General features: G+C 40.1%; 1 protein-coding gene across 4 annotated transcripts in view; it reads left to right on the forward strand.

The window, feature by feature from the left end:
• Positions 1-23,281, forward strand: part of neo1a (neogenin 1a) — a 159,533-nt gene that overhangs the window by 78,231 nt on the left and 58,021 nt on the right. For all 4 annotated transcript variants that reach the window (XM_053317173.1, XM_053317181.1, XM_053317190.1 and 1 more), the window contains exons 3-5: positions 8,217-8,492; positions 9,704-9,854; positions 20,871-21,007. In XM_053317173.1, the coding sequence (XP_053173148.1) occupies positions 8,217-8,492; positions 9,704-9,854; positions 20,871-21,007 (564 nt within the window). The remainder of the gene's footprint in view (positions 1-8,216; positions 8,493-9,703; positions 9,855-20,870; positions 21,008-23,281) is intronic.

The raw sequence follows: 23,281 nt of genomic DNA on the forward strand, positions 1-23,281 counted from the left end.
CATACGTTCACCCTATCAAGCCATACCAACTTTGTAATTAAAGATTTTTTGTTCTTAGTAAAACACTCGAATCAGCCCCATTTTTTTTGACCACATCCCATGTTTGTATGAAACCCAAAAAAAGAAAACTCCCTTTTGGCGTAGGATATAAAGAATTCATGCTGTGGTTCTCATGTAACATGCACAGCCACTTACGAACATTACCAACGCACCGGCCCTCAAACTTACATTTTACGATCATCTCCATCTCTGCTGCATCAGTGACACAGAAGAAGCCTTTTTTTTGTCTGTGTACCATAAATACTGAATTGCCTTTTATTGAGAGTGATAATGGGGGGCCGGAGGGGAGACAATCTTTTCTCTTTTTGTAGTTTGAAGAGAATGTGTTTGAGTGGGTATTGCAATATAATATAATGAATGTTTGATAACAAAGTAGAAATATAAGCACTTCTTTCAGAGCAGACTGATTTTTAAGAGTTTTATATGCGTCTGATCAGGGTTGTAGTTATTGTTTTCATCATTGAATAACCTGCTGTTTATTTTCTCTTCATTTGGTCTGTAAAACATCAGAGAATGGTTTCAAATATCTAACAGTCATCCAGTTTCCTAAAGCCCAAGAGGATGTTTAACCCAAAAAGACTGCACACATTCACATTTGAAGTTGAACTGAATTCTTAATCTTGGCATAATTGCTTGAAAAATTACAAACAATGAAACAATCATCAGAATAGTTGCTGATAAAGCAACTATTTGGCAATCAAATGCCCATTAGCTTGCATGGAGTTGTAAGCGCACAATCACTCAGCCTTGCATACACACACACAGTTCATTAATGTATTAGTAATCACATACAGGCAACGCTGATGTTTATTTTCTGATGTGAAACCCTCTGAACATTTAAGCTCAACAGTGTTTTTCTCAAAAACCCTGAAGGAATCAGCCTACTGGCTTTTAAATCCACTCGTAAAAGTAAGAAATAAAATGTATGCATAACACTCAAATAAGTGCAATGTCTACTTTTTTAAAAGTTTTTAGCAGGAAATTATAAATATAGCTTGGACATAGAAAGTCTAAACCTCACATTATCAGTGTATTTGGTCCATCTTTACATATACTATACAACATAATACAATATACCTGCTATTATCGCTAGCTTAGTAGAGTTAATAATGTGCATTCTGTTTAGTGCTGCACTTAAATGATCATAGAGCTGATTGAACAACTCATATCATATCATATCATTATCATAAGCGTTACAAATTTAGGACACATCTGTATTGGATTGCATGAAATAGTGCAGGTGTGTCTACTAAAGTGTTAACTCCCTGTGTTTCTGCATGACTTTGAAGAGTTTCCCTTTGTGTTTGACTGACTGCAGCACTCTTTAAATTATACATTTGAAATCCCTTAGAGAACAAAATATCAATAAGGCATGAATACTTTTTTTTACTGCTCTATGGTAAGAAAGTAACCTTATGTGTCTAGCCCTGAATAGTATGATTTGCTGTAATGAAGGAATCCCTCGGAAATATTCTCCCCTGAAGCTCTGAAACCTTCAATTAGAGAATTAATGATCATGTACGCTGCAGCTGGTCTTAAAGGGAGCATGAACAGATAGAGGCTCTGAGCTGAATAAAGCAGAGTACATATTGTACAGGAGGATTTTATAGTGTGGAAATACATTACAGCTTAAAGCCAATACGTCTAATAGGCTTTATTGTCTTCTTTTGGACTAGTTGATTACACTGCTATTCCTCCATTCACTCTGAGTCTCAGATTTTCACTACCATTGACTAGATGTCTTCGCACTGTGTCAAATTGACTCTTCAGCTGGTGTTGGATGTATCACCTCACTGACTGATATTGGTCTTTTCTTTTTCTTTTTTTTTGGGCTTAGCAAACTTGAATAGGCTCATTCTGGTTATTGTGAAATTCATAAATGCAGCAACAGTGGGATTATGATTGTTCTGCCTTTGTCTACACAAGTTTCAAAACTATGATAAATAAGGAAGGGCAGTGTCTAAAGAGGGGAGGGTGGGTGGGTGGGTGGGGGGGTGATGGGGAAGTCATCTTCTGGTAAATATCAATTTGTTTCATTTTAGGCATTTCTCTGGCATGAAGGTCTTTAATTTGCTCTTTCAGTTTTCCCATTTCCTTCAACCTGACTTGTATGCTTCAATTTGAGGTATTGATTCCCCCACATTTCCCAGAATTACTTTCACCAACCCTCAGAGAACAGGCGTGGACTTGTTGAATTCAGAGTGAGAGAGAGAGAGCAGCAGTGGTCGAGCGAGCTACTGAATGAATAAAGAGAGGGAGCAGCAGCATTAGCGACAACAAAAGCAGTGAATCAGATAAATAAAACCTTATTTTCTGGTTGTTTCACGGCAGTTACGTTCTAGAAATACAAATAAACACGTCCACACCTCCTCACAAGTGGTGGAAGTGGAGGAGGATTGCATATAATGGCATGATAAGAATGAAAAGTCCCACTTGTTGACTGTGTTACATTCAGCTCTACTGATTCTGCTAACGGTGAAAAAACTGGGATCTCTGCCTCCTTTGTGATGTGTTTCTCCCTTTTCTGATTGTTCATGATTGCAAAATGGCAAATCTATCCATCCATCACCGTTTGGCTCCGAGACACAATTGTAGTTGTGCCGGAAATATCTTTGCGTGACGTCTCATTGTGGTTGTCTTTGGCATTTATTACCTGTAAATACATCACTAAGCAACACATCTGACTGAAGAATGTGAGATAAATTCTCAGGAGACTGCGAGGCGGCTGAGGATGTAGAGGGGGTTGTTCTCTAGTCTAGAAATCGGCAGTTTGATCCCAAATTACTCCAGTCCGTATGTTGAAGTGTTCATTGGCAAAGCTGTGCCATTGGTGTGTGAGTGTGAGTGTGTGTGTGTGTGTGTGTGAGTGTGAATGAACATTAGAAACTCCTCCTGATGAGCAAATTGGCACCTTGCATGGCAGCTTATGTGTGTGTATGAATGGCTGAATGTAGTGTAAAGTGCTTTTTGTGCTTTCAAGACTTGAAAGGTGCTCCATTAATGCCATAAATCTGTATTACCTCTTATTTTCCCCCATTATCCAGTTTTATATCGGATTTAATTTAGGTTGGGTGTAAATATTTTATGTTCATCTCCCATCTCTTTCTCCGTCATTTGTCCCCAGCAGGGGGCCACAGCTGGACGTCAGCCCAGTCTGATCAGTACAGTCTAATACAAGGAAATGAATCAACTCAGAATGGAGGAGTGTTTAGTCAGTATCTCATAATGTTTGTATGCATGACTCGTTCAGCCGAGGCACAATATGTTTCTTTGTTTCTGGCTTTCTGACTGAAATTGAGTCTTTTTGAAAGCATAAAATTTAATGTCTTTACAGTTTTTGCATGTTTTGACTACCAGGGTTAGGGTTAAGATAAGACTGTTGTTGTGCAGCATAGTAAATGTGTTCATGTTTAGGTCAGGGTTGGTTGAAATTGAGCTCTTTCATCAAATACTGTCATACGTTTAATGGATTTGAAAGGATTTTATGGTAAATGAATGACCATGACGGCTGAGAACCAGGTCTCCACCTTTTTGTTAATATCGATGCTTGAGAGGAATTAAAATTGATTTGGATTGTTATGTTATACACACATTTCATTATAATGCCTTTGAATTAAATATTCTCAGAGTTGGTAGATACTCATAGCACTTGTGGCACAGAATATAAATGTATTTATGTATGTATTATTGACCTTAATTAGTCCCATAATGTCATTTATATACTAACAGGAGGTGAAGAATTATACCTTTTAAAAAAACAAAGAAGAACAGTAAGAAAGTGCCCTGCTCAGATGATCGGCTCTAGTTAGACGCTGTCCTTCTGTATAAACAGTTACAGTCTAAATGGCATGAGAATTATGCTCGGAAGCATTAAATGTGGCCTCTTTTTGACCCGCCTTCCCAAGTCCAATTTTTCATGGAGGGTTATTTCATGTTTCCAGTCCAAACACAGCACTTTGTCAGGTCAGACCCATATATGGAGGTACGGCTCTCAGGGCAGCTCCCAAAAAATGAGGCACTTTCAGTTTTTTTTCTTAATTACCTAAACAGACTCTGCATGAAAATGTAAAATAGAGCACAGTTTTTTTTTGTTTTTTTTTTATATCCAAGGTGAAAGGCAGCAATTCTGCAGTCAGTAACTCATTCAGTTGAATCTAGAGGGAGATCCTTAAAGCCTTGTGCATATTCCATTAAGCTTCTCATTGTTATTCTATACCAGATTTTAATTAAGAATAGTAGGAACCCAACTGTGTGATTTAAGTGTATGTCTGTGTACGTGCATGCGTGGTTACCCTCCGTTTTCCTCCGAGGCGGGGCAGATAGTCGTTACGCCTGTTCGTCGCTCTCTGCAGCACAATTCTTTTCTGCTAATCTCCATCGAATGATGGACACATTCATTCATTAGCATTCATATGATTATAAGCTCTACTAGCAAAGCCAAGCAGATGATGTAAGGTTTTCTGAATCTAACTAAACACTCCTCACAAAGGAGCCATTTGGTGCCACCACAGGGTTAACCATTTACTGGTGAGGAAAATTTGTGTTTCTTTTTTTTTTTGGACACAATCAGTTAATCATATAATCAGATAATCACATTTTGCTCTCATTCATTTATTCAGTTTTGAAAGAACAAAGAAACTGCTGTCCATTAGCATAAAACTCCTTCTGTGCTTTTGTTTTGACTACTGAGACATTATCACTCTCTTGGCATCATTTGGCATCATCACAACAGTTGAGGTCCAGATTTGCTCTGTGTGAAAAGTGCTATATAAATAAAACTGAATTGAATTGAGTTGAACAGGCAGTACAGCACCTCTCTGTTCAATAGATGCTGCTGACCAAGGGTGTGGAAAATGAAGCTCCCACAAAGTCGATTTAAATGGAGAATTGTGATTAATTGGAATCGATAGCGTTAGCATCGACACTCCCCACTTCCCATCTACAGTGCTCTACCCCCGATCCACATCTAATGTGTGTAGGTGCACATTTGCGAGAGCACATTAACACACATCTGTGAACACACACATTCATAATAGACATCATTGTGAAGCATCCACTTCATTAACACTGGCTGTGAGTTAGGATCCACACATACACCATACTCACCCTCTCTCTCTCTCACACACACACACACACACACACACACACACACACACACACACACATACCCTCAAGACCCAGCAAACTGATGAACTGGAGAGATTTGATGAGTCTGGAGGAACAAAGGATTAGTCGATTGAGAGTTGGAAGAGCAGCAGAATCACTGCAAACTAAGTGAGAAAGTACTCCCAACAAGCTGAGCTGAAGCTGTGAGGCAACCATGTTCTTTCTTCTCTCCACAAACCTACTGTGTCTTTCTTCTTTGTCATGTCCGCTGATGACTTTCACAGCTCTCTCCTGTGTCCTCCGTGGGTGAAATGTCAACTCTCAAACTGCCACACAAAGTCAGAAGGGTATCTCCAGTTATTAAACCTGGGGGCACATTAACTCAGAGACATAGTTTCAACCTCATCTTTTGAAATGTCATTGCTCTAAGGGTTTTAAAATGTCTATTCCTGTCTAGAGAGCACTGTCTTAAGTTTTTATCTCTAGTCTAGTCTGTATCAGTTTTGGGCAAAGAGCCAAGAGCGCTAACTTAAAGTGTTTGTTGTTCTTTGCTGGTACATGAACTGCTGTAGATATGAGTGTTGTAACGTGCGGTATCACGGGTGTAGTGCAAGCGTATGCCATTTTTTAGTCAAGTGTAGTTAGAAAGAAATATGTTTGTTGTATATCTCGTCCTTGGCCTGACTAGACATCAGATAGCAGCCACTTCATGTTAGCTTTGCGAATTTAATAAAAATGTATTAATATGTCACGCCTCAGCACAAAAACCATATAACAGCAAAGACATTGGATGCTGAGGACCACTCTAGGGAGGCTGAGGTGCACTGAAACGAAGTAGATTAGAAATTAACAGTAGTGCACTCACATTCATAAGACACTGCCTTTCATTTAGTATCAGTTGGCAAGCTTTTGGGACATAAGATAATGAAAGATTTGAGCAGATAAAATAATCATCAAGATAATTAAAATTGTCAGCATAACTGGAAAGATTAAAAGATACAATTTATAGCATAAAATAGAGCAGACTCAGTAGATTCATCATGTATTAATACACTACTACATACCCTGCAAATAAAAAAAACTGCTATTTTCACATTTAACCTTCAAAAACAGCTTCTTTTTGGAAGTGATATATGTACTGTTGGCTAGACTGCTGCTCATCATAAAAAAATAAAGAGTATTCGATTCAACGGAGAGCGTGACTCTAATCTAAATGATGCTTTTCCTACCCCAGTGTGATTATACATTTGGTGATTGGCAGCTTTGATACAAATATATCAGTACTGGCATCAGTTAAGCCCATATTAGTTGAACTATTGTGCTCAGATGTACTCGGAGAAGCTGTGCGCGTCATCCCGGGTCAGGAGGGTGAGTCTGTAGCTGTTGGGACCTTATCTTAAAGCGTGATTTACCGTGGAGCCACTCTTGGCAGGGGATTTGAGGGACCGTCTGTAGGTGAGAGAGGGGGCAGAGACGACAAATCATCACTCAGCGAGACTTTAGCATCACTTCCTGTGGCAGAACTTGCATTCAGAAATAAAACACTTATCGAAAACGGTCTCTTCTTTTCGTCTTTACTCAAATACACACACGATTATCCATTCATCTCTATTTCACACACATACACACACATTCACATGTTACCAAGGAGACGACCACAGCCAGACCAAAAACTCAAGAGGCTCTCCATGGTAATAACGCAGCATGATATTCTTTTTATTGTTGATTGAGTGGCCTTCTTACTTTAAAAGAAAAACAAAAAAAAAAACAACTCTTCCCTCTTCTTCACTTATAAACCCAAGAATACAATTCACAGTTTACATATTATAAGTTCTTTTTAATTGAAGCCATTGTGTGCGATTGTTTCCAGCGCACCCCGCAAGTGTTGGTTTCAGATCAATGGCTTCAAACGCAGGAAATAATTATTTTGCATTGAGATGAAAGTCGGGGTATAGCAGCACAAACAGCCGGTGGATCCTGCCTTTTTTTAATTAGTGCTGTGTGTCTCCTGCGCTGCGTGGCAAAGAGGTCGGGGGTGGGTGAGTGGTGGTGGTGGTGTTGGTGGTAGTGGTGGAGGGGTGCTGTAGGGGTTGCATATTTGGCCTCTTCAGCTCCTGAGAATCTATCTTGAATATGGATTGCAAGATGTCACTCCCCCAATATGCTGTTATGTTTTCCAGCTCTTAAGATTAAGGCCAAATACATCTTGTCGTAATTTATAAGAGATATTCCAAATTCTACATAACTTTCCCCCCGCTGCTGTGTTAAAGGTCCAAGATCGGTGTTTGCTTTCCAATCTGCCACTTTGAAAGTCTGATTTTTTTTTCTGTGGAATGACTCACAGATGCAAATGTAATAGCTATTTTCTTCTTCTTCTTCTTCGCCTTCCCTGCAGTTAATCAGAAAAGGGTGGATTTTTTAAAAAAAGTACATATTTAAAATTCATATACTGTCATAGTGTGTTCATTAAAGCTGCCTTTTAGTATTTTTCTATAACATTAAATATTCATGAGTAAACAAGCACCAATCAAAGTTTAAAAAAAAAAAAAGAAGGAAAAAAAAAAAAGGTATAATTTATCAGGAGTTGACTGTGTGCACTCTTATCTTGTTCATCAGGTCTGTGTGGGTGTGGTTTGTTCAGATTTGATTAACAGCGACAAAGAAAAAACCACTAACCCTCATCAGGTTCTGATTTAAATGTTGTTCAATCCTGATTAGTGTGCAGAAGTATGTGTCACCAACTGAGCTCTTCAAACCCACTTCAAACCAGTCAGAAAAATACTGAGGGGGAGAAAAAAAACACTTTCTCATGAAATAAACAAAACTGCTCTAACTTTGACAGAGTGTGAGAGTGTGTCTCCCTCAGTAAGAAACTGACTTTTTAAAACCTTGAATAATGTATGTATATAGAGGAAGATGTGAAGTCCCATTGTTTGTGACATTTATTACCTACTATCTCCAGAAATGTTAGAGATATCTGTTCTGTTGATGTTGATGTTGAAGTGAATGCTTGTTCAACATCTTTTTGTCTTGTCTTCTGTTTTTTCCAGGTATACCGAGGTTCGTGAGCCAACCAGCGCCATCCACTGTACGTCTTGGGGATAACCAGGTGATGGCGTGTGAGGTCAACTCGGACCTGGTGCCCTTTACCCGGTGGGAGAAAGACCGCCAACCCCTGGAGCTGAACAACAGGCTTCTCCTACTTCCCAGCGGTGCATTGGTGGTCAGCAATGCCACAGAGGCGGACGCAGGCCTTTACCGCTGCCTGGTGGAGAACGTGGGGTCGTCAAAATCCAGCGACGAGGCCCAGCTCCAGATACTGCCAGGTAATCCAAGCAAGTGAAATATTGTCCAGTAAATGCACAACATTGATGCTGGATGATACATTTAGTGACACAGCAGAAGGAAGCTTAATGATTTACATTTATTGGCGACCAGTTAATCAAACATTTTCACATCTTTGATTACACTGCAATTATGTTACAGCTTCTAGGCTATTGTAGAACCTCTTGTGCAGTAAATTGAAATTAATATATAGTTCAGGGCGTCTTTTGATTAAAAAGGTACATGGTGTCCTCTCTGGGTTGCTTATTAGCTTTTAGCATGAGGAAAATCTGCTCAGCTGTAGAGATAGATGAAGGTTGGATACTGAAAGGAGTGGTGGGACTCCCGGTGGGGTTATCAGTGACGCTACAGTAACTCAGTCGTATACCAGAAAAAGGGGGCTGAATTCCATTGTGGATGAGTGTCTTGTCTCGTCCCTAGTAGAAGTTTTATTTACTGAGTTGTTAAGCACCAGACTCCTGCCAGCACAGAGAAGATATTAGCGGTCATAAATCAGGCTTCAACCAGACCCCGATGGGAGCTTTTATCTCTCTATGTCTCCTCCAAGGGGTTTGTGGTAGAGTGGCAAAAGCCTGGATGCAAACAGTTAGAAAAATTCATATAAAGCTGTGTGAGAAAACTGAAAGGATTTTTTTTGTTTAGATGCTACCAGATGTTGAAGCAACAGAAATATATTTATTTTCATTCGGTTTCTTTGAAGGAACCATGAATCATTCATCAAAATACTTGGAGAATAAAGTTACTAGGGTGTTTCTGGGACTGCCAAAAAGGAATTAAAACGATTTTATACCTCTCAGTTTTATTAATTGATATACTGCTGTGTAAAAATGTGATCAAAACTAAACTCACAGGATGATAAAAAAGATGCAGAAGTCTTTATGTATGTGTTGGCGTCACAGAAACGTATAGAGGCCAAACATGATCCTGTGGTTATTGCAGGATGTTTAGATGCCACTGGAGTTATGGGAGATCACATTGCACTCCTAAAGAGATGAGACTTCAGCTGTCTCTGTGATCAACATGGACATCATCTTTGGTCTTGGTGTCAAGAACGTTCCTTATAGACACGAGCTCTTTTGAAGTTTTTAAGACAGATGACACCCGTTAAGTAGAAGGTTGCTGCTCGGGCCTCACTTACTCACCCCTACCTTAACCTCGGCCTTAACCCTGACCTTTTTTTCTCTTATTTAAGAAACCGGAGAAGAGAGGAAGCCGGAGTTCCTGGTGCAGCCTGTGTCCGTGACCAAAACGGTGGGCGCCAGTGTGCTGCTACCCTGCATGGCCAATGGTTACCCTGCACCACATATCCGCTGGATGTTTGAAGACAAGCTGCTAGAAGAAAGGTACGAACATGAACTCTTGCTGTAGGATGGATTCACCGTTTTCTATGCTGTTAAATGAAAGAACACCCAAATAGTATGTTTCTGCTCCTTTTGATAGCAGTAGGTGGGCTATACCTTATTCAAATCCACCTTTCAAAATGATCTTTGCCCATCTAAGTTGCCAGCAGTTATTCTTGAAGCTATACACTGCTGTGTTCAGTTCCCCCCCCCCTGGCTCTCACACCTTCCTAGCTTTTGAAAGGCAACATAGACTGTAATTCACTGCTCCTTTGTACCTGGTGCCTCTGGTCTCTGGGAGCATACAGGTTAGTTTTGGCTCCTGCTCCCCAAGGTGTTAATGCTTTTCTGCTACTGCTACCCTGAGAACCCCGGGGGGAGACCTGGACGTGCCAATGGAGCCACTTCAGCTGGGAGACGAGGCTGCCGGGGGTTGCCAACTGAGGGGAAATTCACAAATTAAGATCTAAGAGAGAGTGTCACAGCGCTTGTGCTCTCACTCCTCTGGTGCTCATTAGCTCAGACAGAGCAACTCAAATCCCTCGGAGAGAATTACGCTAGACGTGGGAAGTTTGATTCCCACCAATTAGGAATGCCCTTTGTTTACCTAACCCCTGTGTACCTGTCCTGTAGTATAATAACTTTGCAACCTGTGGGGTCAACGGAAAGTTGTCGAAATGAGGTTCATTCATCTTAATCCAGCCCAGAATGAGATTTCGACCATCAGTTAAATTAAGTGTAAGGTCATCACATTGGTAACCGCAAAGCTCCAGCGTGGTGTGAGCTAGAATATCATTAGATCGCCACACACAGCACCATATCTCAAGGTAAAATGTCTGTAACACCTGTGGTATTGTCTGTGTTGTACCCCTGACCTCCGGTGGGAGCTTGCTAAAAAGATACTTATTAATCTAGCTTGTATTAATTACAAAACACCATCTAGAGGGCACACCCCGCCCCCCCCCCCAGGGTGTCTCCATTGGTAATTAGCGAGCTTAATCTGAACAACCAGGAAAGTGCTTTCGATATTGAAGTGGACCCTCATGCTCCCGCCTTTCAGAGCAGAAACGGATTGTGTGGCAAACATCCATGACTGTTCTTTTCATTTCAGTACGACACTGACAATTAAAAAGAATGGTGGAATAGTTTCTCTTTCTCCTTGTGAGTTTCCAGTTCCCTCTCAGGCATTACACGAGAGACAGAAGTGTCAGTTAAGAATCAGTGTGGCGTGCAGTGTGAGAGGGAGAAAGGGGGAGGGGGGACAGGGGGGGGGTCTGCAAAGATTGTCTAATTGGTCTTTGGAGCGCAGCACAAATAGGACCTTGAAAGTGGTGACGCCGAGGCTGCAGATACGAGATGAAAGTTTATGAAGATGTGTTGGAGCTACCAGTTGAAAGCAGGGTGACTCACTGACAGCGAGGGATTATCACGTCGTGTGTCTGCCGCTGATGCTTCAACTTCGTCATATATCTTTTTTTTCTTCCAGTCTTTCCTTTCAGTCTGTGTTCACAATAGCAGAAAGCCAATTTTACCCCAAGCCACTGAGATAATGTTGGTATTTCAAAATGAGATGCTACATTAAACCATGTGTGGTAGAATGTCAGACTGTACTGATTCTTGGTTGTCTAATTCTCCCCGGTAATGATTTTTTATTTGCTCCACTAGTTGACATTTTCTTTTAGAGGTACTTTAGGATACTTTTAAAGACACGGTGGAATCCTTCAAAAATGTGTCTTAAGTCTTTGAAGAGTGTCATTAGTATGTTATTCGTAATGTTTCAGGAGACAGATTGATGCTGCTTTTATATCACCTGTCCATATTGCGACGAAGAGCGCGTGGACTTCAACGGCTGCAGCAGAAGTCTTTGATGTCTGTGCTGACAGATGGTAAAAGAGAAAAGACCTGAAATGGAAATTTAGAACAGGTGGTTGTCGAACACTCAGTGGATTTGCCTTTGTTGAGTTACTGTGTCTTAAAAAGCTCGTAAAGACGTAATTGAAGTGGTCACCGAGTCAGATCATCACACTTTATAACACTTAAAAAAAAATCCTAGTCATAAATTCAGTTTGTGACTTGGCTGAGAGACATGGCAGTCTATTTGTTGGATGACCAATCCTACCATGCTGACTTTCACAACTTGCGTTACTTGCATAGGTGATCAGGAAGAAGGTTCCAGGGACCGACTTCACTGTTCCACCTGACGGCACAAAAAATGAATATTTATGAATGTAAACACAGTTTCCTGAATAAAAGTGAAGCCAGAACCATTCATCATCACTCGAGAGGGAAAGAGGGCTCTGTCTTTTTCTTTCTCGGTGGTTAGAAAGAGAGTTGGAGTGTGCGTGTGCAGCATGTATATACAGTATATGGGTCCCATTAATTTGGTATAATGCGCCTTACCTGAAGGTGGTTTTAGGTTCACATGAATGAAATAAAACTCCTCTGTGCTTACATTTGCAACATCATATGATAATGACATGTTGTAGAAGTTGATATACTTGGCAAAAAAGGCAGAATAAACACAAGACTGCAACCCAGTTCTGAAATACAGTTAAATTATTGAGGATAAAAAGATAATAAAGCTAAAAGCTAACATCCATTGTGCCCCTCATCAGTCAGTTGCTCTCTATTGTGACACCACTAGACAGGATGAAATCAGCAATATTTGTCCTAAATGCTCATTTTTATTCCCAGCGCCTCACATCTGTCAGTTTGGGCTGAAACTGAATAGTGTGATCAGATATTAAATTTATACATGAATAGAACCCCAAACCAATTACTTTTTAATAATCAAAGTGAATCTTTTCTTTTTTTTTTGTAAATGGACAAATGTGAAAAAGCAGATACCTTTTTCCGATAAGTAGATACAGTTGAGACCCACTGAGAATATCTTATCATATTCTGTTGCGGGTCTATCAATATTATTTAACTGAGGTATCTGCAAACAGTATCTTGAATAAAAGATTGATAGCGTGATATCTGCTGCACTATGGCTTATTCTAACGTGCTGTTTATGCATTCACTAGTGTCTTGATCCGAGCCCCCAAATTCATTCAAGCTCAGGGCGAGTCTATTGCCAAGGACACCAAGCTCAACATTTATTCTGATTAAGCGCAGCAGCACCATGACAGAATATATAACACTTGAATCTGTTCGATCAACATGTTGAGAACAGATAGATTCTTGACAAAGTTGTCGGTGATAGCGTCTCCAGGTGCCGGCATGCACAGATAGCATAGGCCTTTTGGATTTGTCGTGCATACTGGTCCTGATGACACTCATGAAAAGGACAGTCATCTTTTGTTCCTGGGAGTATCACTCTATCACCTAATAGAATTCCCCAGCAGTCAATAAAATGGATGAATTATGCATGTCGGCCAGCAACAGGGAATTGACAGAGCATGTAAATCAACCTCCTTCCAAAGCCTCCGAGCCATCCGTCTCTTCTCCTCCTTGTCTCGACGCCTTTATTTTAATATGATTGTGTATATTGCATTTACTTGTGTATGAAGAGAGAAGCATGGTGTGGGAAATTTGTTTGAAATTGGACTATTACTGGACTGCAGTATAACCCTCTCACGCAGACGTCTCGCACACAAACACACACATACATCAGTTTATTTGCTTGGTTGTTTTCTGAGTTAGAGAGCAAAATGAATACAAACACACACAAATGTAAAGACGCACTTGTGTACCGAGGAAGTCTTTATTTTAGTGAGCTGGCAGGGGAGCTGGAAGCATATAAAGGATATGAAAAATGGCTTCATACCTTGTTCTCCATGCTATAGTATATGGTAAATGGGCTGTATTTATATGGCATTTTTATCCAAAGAGCTTCACAATTATATTCAGGATACACAGTATATAGTATGTGACTATGTAAAGTCACAGAGTCTAGAAATGTTAAGTGTTTTTTAAACAATTTGTCTTTCCTATAAACCACATATGGCAGGATGTGAACCTGTGTGTATGTGTAAATAAATAAAAAGGTAAAATCTTCAAACAATATTAACATCAGAGAAATTAAACTTCTTTTTTTCTTACACTCCTGAATGGTCCCTAATGACAGCATGTCCTGAAGAAAAAACATTATTAAAGAATCCAGATGGTCTTAAAAAATAGCTGTTTCTGCTAATTTAAAGTTGGTGTAAAGATTTAAGTCCCAGTTGATGATGTCCGACACCTGCTGTTGTCTTCCACATTAGTGTTAAATGAACACATGCACTGGCTTATAAAGGGATAATTACATATGAAAGATGTAAATACATTAAATGGCTACTGCTGAAAAAATAATGGACATCCAGAATTATATACTGGAGTTTTGAAATCTAAATTGCTACTTTACGATGGCCATTTTACAGCTGGATTTTTAGATGAACAGTAATAATGTGGTATCCAAACCAACATCACTTTTGTAATAGTTCTGGCATTGCTGCAGACTGCATACACACACACACACACACACACAGTAGAGATGTCTCTGTCTTCTCTAAAAATGGCTGAGCTACTGTAGCTGCCATTTCCATCTAAGCTAACAATCCTTCAGATGCAATCATCTGTAATTGTCTGCATTTTGAGTGAAGCTGCAAAGTGACAGTCAGAACTTTGACCCGCTTTGTTCTCGACATCTTTTTAAGTGTGTTTACATTGTTATCGCCCACACCATCAACTGATGTCACTGATTGGTGAACAGCTTCTGTTCTCGAGCCAATTTTCAGCCATTCTGCTCTTTACATGTTGTTAGAAAACAACACAGAATGGCCGCTGCAATAAAAACACGGGTATTTCATTTGAACCTTTCAGCCTCTCAAAGAAGCCTGTCATAGATACAACCTATCAGTGTTAATGGTCTATGATTTTCCCTTGTCTCGCTTCAGAGTAACTATTAGTGAGGTTAATGGCAAATGTCCGTCTCCTGCTGAACTCTTACTCATCCGAAAACGCTAAATGACAGAGTCCTTGGCAGTTTTTTAGATTCATCGGTTATTGGAAAGCATTTATTCTTTCCAGACCACAGAACACAATGTCCTCTGCCTAGTTTATTGTTAAGTAGATATAATGGAGAGCCATATTTTCTGGTCTTCTAAAAGTTCTGTGTGATTTAACAGACAGAAATCAAACCAAATCGAGCAAAGACTTCTGATCTGTGAGAAAAGAAAACCCAGCTCTTCTGCTCCACTTTTTTTTTATTATTATAGAAAGAGGTACCTTCTGTTGCCAGTATATTACATTCTTTCAGATACACAGGAGACCCTTATGGTTAGAGTTCTGCTTAAGAAGTCAAATTTCTTCAGCAATGATAGATGGCAGCAGCGGCGTAGGATAAGGTAATGGAGTGGTTTTTTGCTGGCATGTAGAGCTGAAAAAACAAGACAAGCAACATGGATTCCTGCTTGTGGAGCATGGGAAGTGTTCTTTTAGGAAGTCTCCAGCATATCACAAACCCACACACAATCAAACTGTCTCTCTTCAAAGTGCATTTATTGTCATATCATCTATTATTCTCACTTTGTAGTTGGTTCAAAACATTATGTTTGCTATCAAGTAGGATTTGTGGATAAGAGGAAAACGTCATTTATTTTTCATTGGCTTAATCTACGGTACATTTCATTTTTTTGGCTGTTCTCAAGCACCAAGAATAGCTCCCCAAAAAGTCTTACATATCAGCATCTGTCATCTACTTATTCACATGCTGTAATTTACTTCTACAAGCTTAAAACTGCACACAACTGTACATCATTAGTTGATTTGGAGCTTTATTCACTGATAGTCCAGGCCTGCATATTGTCACACAGCATAAAACATCTCTCCCTCAATGCTTCACTGTGGCTTTCCACCAGATGTTGTGTGGGTTTATGTCACATTTAAGGTCTGTGATCTGGTGGAGCCCTGGAGTTTTGTAGACGAAACACACCGTGGGGCACACAGGTTTCACGGGGCTTCAAACGCCCCGGAGCGCCCACCGGAACTATCTAAAAGTGTATTAGGCGAGTTATAGGCTTCAGGCTTCATTGTAATATGCACTAATCAAAAGATCAGTTTATTCTTGGAGACCCTGGTTGGGGGGGGAGGAGAAAGCAAATAAGTCAGGTATGCAAGAGTTGTTTTTTGTCTCGAGGGCCCTGCGGCTTTCCATTATGAGCCAGAGGAAAACAAAAACATTTTCATGGCTGAGTCACTTGAGAAGCCCCAGCCTGGGCTGTTGGCATCAGGTAGTTTCTCACGTTGATTTGTATTTGTTTATTCACTCATTCATTCCCTTAGTTTGACTGATCTCTCTTCTTTTTCTTTTTTTTATTATCTCATGTTTCTCCATACACCATAGCTTGTATCTCAACAGAAACAGGTAGTAAAGAACAAAGCACTTTGTGTTGGAAGCAGGAGAAATCATGCTCCCTTGCCCTCCGTGGCTGTAAATTGAAATCCCACTGCTGTCTTCACACCTTGAACACAATTGAAATTCATGGAACTGTTATGATTATGCTCTGGTCAAAAGGGGGAAGTTCAATGCGCGTTCACTTTGAAAGAACAACACCTCGAACAGCGCAATTGTTGGCACTCATGGTGCAGAGAGAGATGGTTTTGAAACTATGGAGGGGGAGGGGGGGATGGGGAGGAAGAGAGATGGAACATAAGGAGGGAAAAGAAATATAGTTTGAACACAGACATATGAGAAAAAGAGAGGCTAAACAAAGAAAGTTTAGAGATTGCCACTCCATCCATTAATAATGAATTCCCTTTTTTTGTTGTGACAGTTGTGATTGTACCCGGTCCCCCCGGTGTGCTACAGATAGCATGGCCCGTGCCCAACCACTGTCACAGCACCACTGATTGCTCTGTGACAGCGTATTGCACTTCCTCCATCAGCACACTCATACAGTTCTTCAGCAATCTGCAGCTTCCCCTCGCCCAAGTGTACTGACCTTGCCACTAGTCGGTGTTGCGGAAGGCTGAGTCACCACTCACACATACCAAATGCGCCCCCACCAACACACACACACACACACACACACAAACACACCCTCAAGCCCTTCTCTGAAGTCTCTGTACCTGCCACTGCCTTCAAAGCTGAATGGCAGAACAGGGGACAAGATTGTGTTAGAGGCCTCTACACGCTGACAGGAAATTCTCAACACCTTTTCTGGATAAGTTACACATGAGAGAGGAGCAGAGAAAGGGGGATGATGTTGTTTCTACTATTCTTAAACTGAATTGATGACATTTTTTTAAAGTTACCTTCTGAAAAGTTTAGGCATTTTTTCATTTGGTAAACTATATTTGAGTGTCTCTTAAATTTTAGCTAAAGATTATATTACTCACCACAATGGAAACAAAGTGGAAATTTGTTGCTGCTGGAAGTGGAATTAGTAAAAACTAAAAACCTGGTAAAGCTATTGAGGCCAATTAGCATCATTACACCTTAGCATTTCTGGCCCCATGGTCTTCACACTGCTTGTGTGTGTATGTAGGCATATGCGTGTGCTGTTTTGTAACAAGATAAAAAATGGCAGTTCAAATAGCGAGCTAATTTACAGCTCTTTGAAGGTGAATATGTATAATGCAGTTTTAATTAGAGCCTCGCTTACCAGCATCTCCCACCAAGGACTTGCGGCTAATGCGCGAGATGTCACAGACTTACAACAGGCACCTTGTCTTATTTTTAATGGCCTCGAGTAAGGAGCTCCGTCACAATGGCACAACGTGTCTTCAGCACATTCAACTCAAGCTAACTCATTTTGTCTCTCTCTCTCTCACGGTCTATAAAGAGGAGCATATTCCTCGCTCTATAGCTCACTTTAGCTGTTTCAGTCGATGCTTAAGATTGGCCTGCTCTAAACAGAATGAGAAATAGCCTGGTGGTTTGATATGTACTGTACGGTATGCTCCCTTTCAAATACAAGAGGAAGCTGTCAATGCCCTTTATGGTGTTTGTAGCACGAAAGGCGAAGAGTCTGAATAGTTGTCCTGGTGAGACTAACTGCAGGAATGCTTGGCATAGGCACAGCCAACTCAGGGACGTTTTTCAGAGCTTTCAGAACATCCCAGCTGTCTCATGTGCACAGGGAAGTAATCAATGTTACAGCAAGACATTTGACATTTTGGTGCTGTGTCACATTCTGCCGTGTCAGGACCAAAAGAAAGGGCATCAGCCGTCTTTATGCCAACCTTTTTTTTCCCACCTTGAAGACCCAGGAATTCTTTGTCCGACTTTCTGCTGAGTGCCACAGTTTATTTCATATTTTCTTCATCAAAGAGGACCTATTGTGTGTTTCCTTATTTTCTTTCATATATAAAGTCACAAAATTCGATCCCAGTGAGCAAAGCAAAAAAGCACTGGCCTCAGGCTGCTCTGAACACTTTTTTAGCTGTTTTTTCAACTTTCAACCCCAGCTGACGTCAGTTCATGACTTAATTCTTTATTTGGTGTGTGAGTTCACTGCGCCACTCCGCTAACATTATAGTGTTTTTTCCATTGTTTTTTTAGGTTAGTCACACCAAGCCCTGACTCTAGTTGAGCTTGCACGCTGTGAGTGTTTTTCCATTACACAGCAGGGCAAAGTAAGATAAGTTGTTCACCTGTTGGAGGTGTGCTGGTCGTCTGCAGCTCTTCATCAAATATCTCACTGTGGCTGTTTCTGCTTGCACTATTCCTCCATGCATTATTTCTAACTGATCTGCTAAACACATAGATCCAAACATCTCCATATCTCCTGTGAATTCTTTACAAAGTCTCCTGTTATTTAGTTTATTAAAGACTAAAATGGGTTTGCATCGGCAGTAACTTAACTGTGTTACGGCTGCCCTTCAACTGGTCTCAGGAAAGCTGGCCAATCAGATGAGAGTGGGCTCATCATGAGGCCTTAAAGAGACAAAGATGTACGACTGCCTCTTAGAGACAGAGGCTGAACTGAGGGGCTGCATGTAGGGTCAGTATAAGATAAATAAGGACAGAACAGTGACAACCAGGATTTATATAGTTTAGATTGATCATATGTAGGTTGAACATCCTCATCCATCTTCAAACAGAGGCTTTGTGTGTGAGAGTGATATTAATGGGTATTTAGAATGAAAACAGCCCTGTGTGAAAACAGTGCAGGTGGGGGTGTGTTGCTTCAGATACTGGTGAGACAATGAAATTTAATCCAAGAAGTCCAGCTGGGGTAAGGGATTATGCCCTAAAGACTTAAAACGGTTTGTAATACTCAAGTTATCACAGCCGCAACTCCATTTATCTGTTGTCACGGCAATTGTGAGGCAAACAGTAGAAATACAGCATTCATGTTACAATATTATGTTTTGTTACATATTTGTGGCTTTATTAGTGAGAAAAGAGAAGCATTTAGCATATTTGTCAGGCACTAAAGTCTCATTGTTAAAACAAAGTGAGTCATGCTAACTTGAAAACTGCAGTCCGCCTATACTAATTGTGTACGATTGTGGCTAGTGCAGGAGTAAGTGGTCTATTTTATTCCGACAGCACAAGCAAAGCAGTGATGTCATCATGGTGACAGCAGGTCGAGTGCCACTTGAATGCTCCACTCCAGCACAGACAGACAGGCAGATGGTCTCAAAGGCCAGCGCTGCCAAAAACCCAGGACCAGTCAGGGAGGGAGAAAAAAGAAGCTCGAGTGGACGCTCTAGCTAGTCAGCAGTTTAAAACTAAATCAACCTGCAGCATAGGGTTGTTTTCCTCAGTGCACTCTTTACCTCTGCGTGTATCCCCCACTCCTCTGTGCCAAAACCATTATGCACTGATCTCGCTCTCCGCAGTTGCATCTTTCTTGCTGTGGCTCTCTTTGGATTTTTACCTTCTTCAGCTGACCCGCTGCTCCTACTTCTCTCCCTCCCTGTTTGTCTCGCACTGAATGCAGAGCTCTCTCTCTGTAAGCTATTGATTTCTGTTTTCTTTCCTCTCAGCCTCCTCCTACTCCCATGCTCCAGTGGTTGTTGAATCAAGCCAGAGCTTTGCCACAGACTGTTTCCCTCTGGGGCCTATTGGAAAAAAATCAAAGTTGGAACTGTTTAAAATGGAGGAGGGTCACAGCATCAAAGAGAGGCTATACAAACACTTGCAACGTTGTATTTTTGGATTAGGCGTAAATAGTTTAGAATAATAAATATTTCACATTGCTCAGTCTAGAAATGCCTGATGATGTTAGTCTGTTTTCAGTGAGCGCTTGTATGTTTCAGGATGCACATTTATCTCAACATGAAAAGATTCATGTTCATAATGATTTATCTGACGCACAAATATTTATTAGAGGTATGAGCACAAGAGCACATTGTTCCACATATTCAGAATCACTTTTCCTTGATGTTAGATGGCTCAGTTGTTACTCTGTTGATTCATGTCAGCCCAGTTAATCAACAGCTGATGAAAGAATATGAAAACATTTGTCATGGCGACGTAACAACTGCAGTAGCTGATATCGTACAAACTATGAGCCCCAGCTGTAGCCTCAGTCAGGCTTGCACTCTAATGCATAATCCAAACTGATACATACAAAATGAATCATTACAATATCTGTCCCTATATAGTACAGCTTCATATAACACAGACTATGGTTCATTGGATTACACTACAAGGCGGATCACATAATGTAATGTGTTATTTCTGTGTGACGCATATTACCAAATGTTCAAATCCAGATGCTTTCTAAATCATGAATGTTGAGAATACTTGCAAATTGCATTAGTTTCAGGGCACTTGACTCAGGTTTTAACACATTTTATTTTTTCGGAAAGCTGGTAAAAGGTGATGGAGGAAGGCAGTCAACCTTTAGCCAGTCGGGGAACATGTAGCTCGAGAGGCTGCAACCTTGAACGCTCATTATTCTGAATGAGTGGAATGAGAATAGGCTTCATGGAAAAAGGGCTGAAATTATATTTTACATATTTTACAGGTTTGATTGAAAAAGAAAAAAGAAGAGGTTTAAGCTCAGCTCTATCATGAATCATGTGAAAGGGTCAACAGCCCGACATCTCCATTCAAATTGTTCTCTCTCCTTCTGTCTCTAGTGAGGGTCGTGTGGAGGTGCTGGGAGGGGGCAGTCTCCAAATTTCCAATCTCACAGAAGCAGATGCCGGAGTCTACACCTGTATGGCGGACAATTCCAACGCCACCATTGAAGTCCAGGCCCAACTCACAATACAAGGTATCCTCAACCAGCCACAGTGTCTTTCATTTAAGCTATCCTATCATCATCAGCCAATCTATTAACGTGTAAATGGCTTTATTTTTTGGAGTTATTTAGGTACAAAGGACCCTATAGGCTAAACTTGCACTTGGAGGAAAGCTGAATCATTCAGGTCTTATTTAAGTCTCAAACCAGTCTCATTTCATCTGATTATGTTTGGGAATGAGCTTATTAAATTGTTTATGGACTCATATCCCAGACTTGAAACAAAGCATTTGGCAATTTAGTATGAAATGAAATAAACAAGGGGTATTTTTTTGCATGCAAACTATGTAGATGCATCAAAGGGTGATAACCAGACCTACAAGAATTAGAAGAGACTGAAAGAGTAGCTGGCATTTCTTTTTGTCAAGTAAAGTAAAAACATCATTTCATATGTTATATTTGTACAGACAAACTTTAATAATTATAATATACTGTAATAATTAAAAAATTATTCTATGGGAGGACCCATAGACCCTACCAAAGTCTCCACTACTTTTCAAATCGAACCTACACTCTTGACTTAAATATACAAAATAATAATATAACAAAAATGGTTTGATAATAAATAAGCTTGGTTCTTGTGTGACCAATGGTAAAAGTCTCACAGAAATCAATACATTTTTAACAAATTTGAGGAAGAACACATTAACATTTTTGACCAAAAAAATGCCCAGCACTTGAAATTATGAAGTTGTCCAATAATCTAAACCCAAAGCACTCATATGAACTGTTTTTTAGTTATTTAGTTATTTTTTAATTTTTTCACCTCTTTTACTCTTCCTAAACTACGTATTTCCTTTATTCCCAAAGCACACAAAACACTTAACTCTGACACTATATTCACCCTTGGTTGCTGTGATGACAATAATTAAGGCATGTCAAATATGTGAAATTTGAGTAGAACAACAAATCAGACACTATAGCACCACACTGTCTCTATTATAAAGCCAGTAGAGTGACAACAACCATAATTATTGCATTGTTTCCTTTTTGTCCTTTTTTTATTTTTTTTATTAACATAGCAAATTACCGGTCTTCATTTGAGATGCCCTTTCCTCCACTAAAACTGTGTAATGATAGCTTCAAAATTCACTTTCCAGTTCACCTGTGGTTCACCAATGGTTTTAACCCAAAAGACATAAATCAATCTGTTTTTTTAACATTTAATGAATGTGTTCATGATGGTTGGAAATGCTGTAGTTAATGGAAATCACATCTTCCAGAAATGATCAAAGGGTGATTCTTATATAAAACCGGTTTCAGATACTCACTAGATATTCAATATAAATAAATAGAGACTGTATGTAGTAAGTCAAATAATTGCATGGGATGTTCCACACATGAGATACAACCATTGTAATTGTCTTGTAATTACCATTGTTAGACTGGTGTTAGTGAGATAAGTACACAAGCACACATAGGTCATATATGTATGCATACTTTCCCAGAGGAAGCAAGTCAACAAGATTGGGTGTGAAATAACTTGAGAATGGGGGGAAATGCCCTGAGGCTTGTTCCTGAGTTCATTGCATTTCACACACAGTCACATCATGCTATGACTCCATCCCTTTCTTCCCAAATCCCTTCATCTCTTCTTCACCCCACCACCACCGCCCTTTCATCATTTCCTGCCGTTCGCTGTGATTAAACTAGACAGTAATGGAGAAATCAGCTCAGGTCACAGGAGGACATCAGAGTTCACTCATTTTTTTGGCTTCGACTCTGAAATTCTTTATGTGTCTGACCTGACCCCTGCAAGCCTCCACCCCCAACGTGACAGGACTATAGATTGATCAGCATTACTGGAATATTGTTGAAAGACATCAGTCATTGTAATATGATAAAATTAGTTGATTAGCTCCCATGCTGTAGACACGCGGGCCTAATTGCATTTGCTTTATGAAGAAACCAGATTGTGTCATTGATTTGCTCCCTTGACAACAGAAGTGATACTTGAAAGGTCAATTGATTCCCTCAAGAAGTAGTTATGCTTGTAAAAAGAAACTCATAGAAATCAATGTGGTCAGAATCTATACTAACAAAAAAACAATTTTACCTATGACTGACTTCCTCTAAAATACCTTAGGGCCTCTTTTGCTACAGTAACAAGGAAAAACTGTGTGTTTATGGCTAGTGACTTTTCATAAACAGTGGACAGTTTGTGCTTAGGAAAAGATGCAGAGAGTCAGCCGGGGGATTTGATTTAATAAAACACTGTTAGGTCTCGCCTAGAGTAAGCTTGAGGGT

This window comes from Scomber japonicus, chromosome 1, assembly GCF_027409825.1.
Source record: "Scomber japonicus isolate fScoJap1 chromosome 1, fScoJap1.pri, whole genome shotgun sequence".
Taxonomy (NCBI): Eukaryota; Metazoa; Chordata; class Actinopteri; order Scombriformes; family Scombridae; genus Scomber; species Scomber japonicus.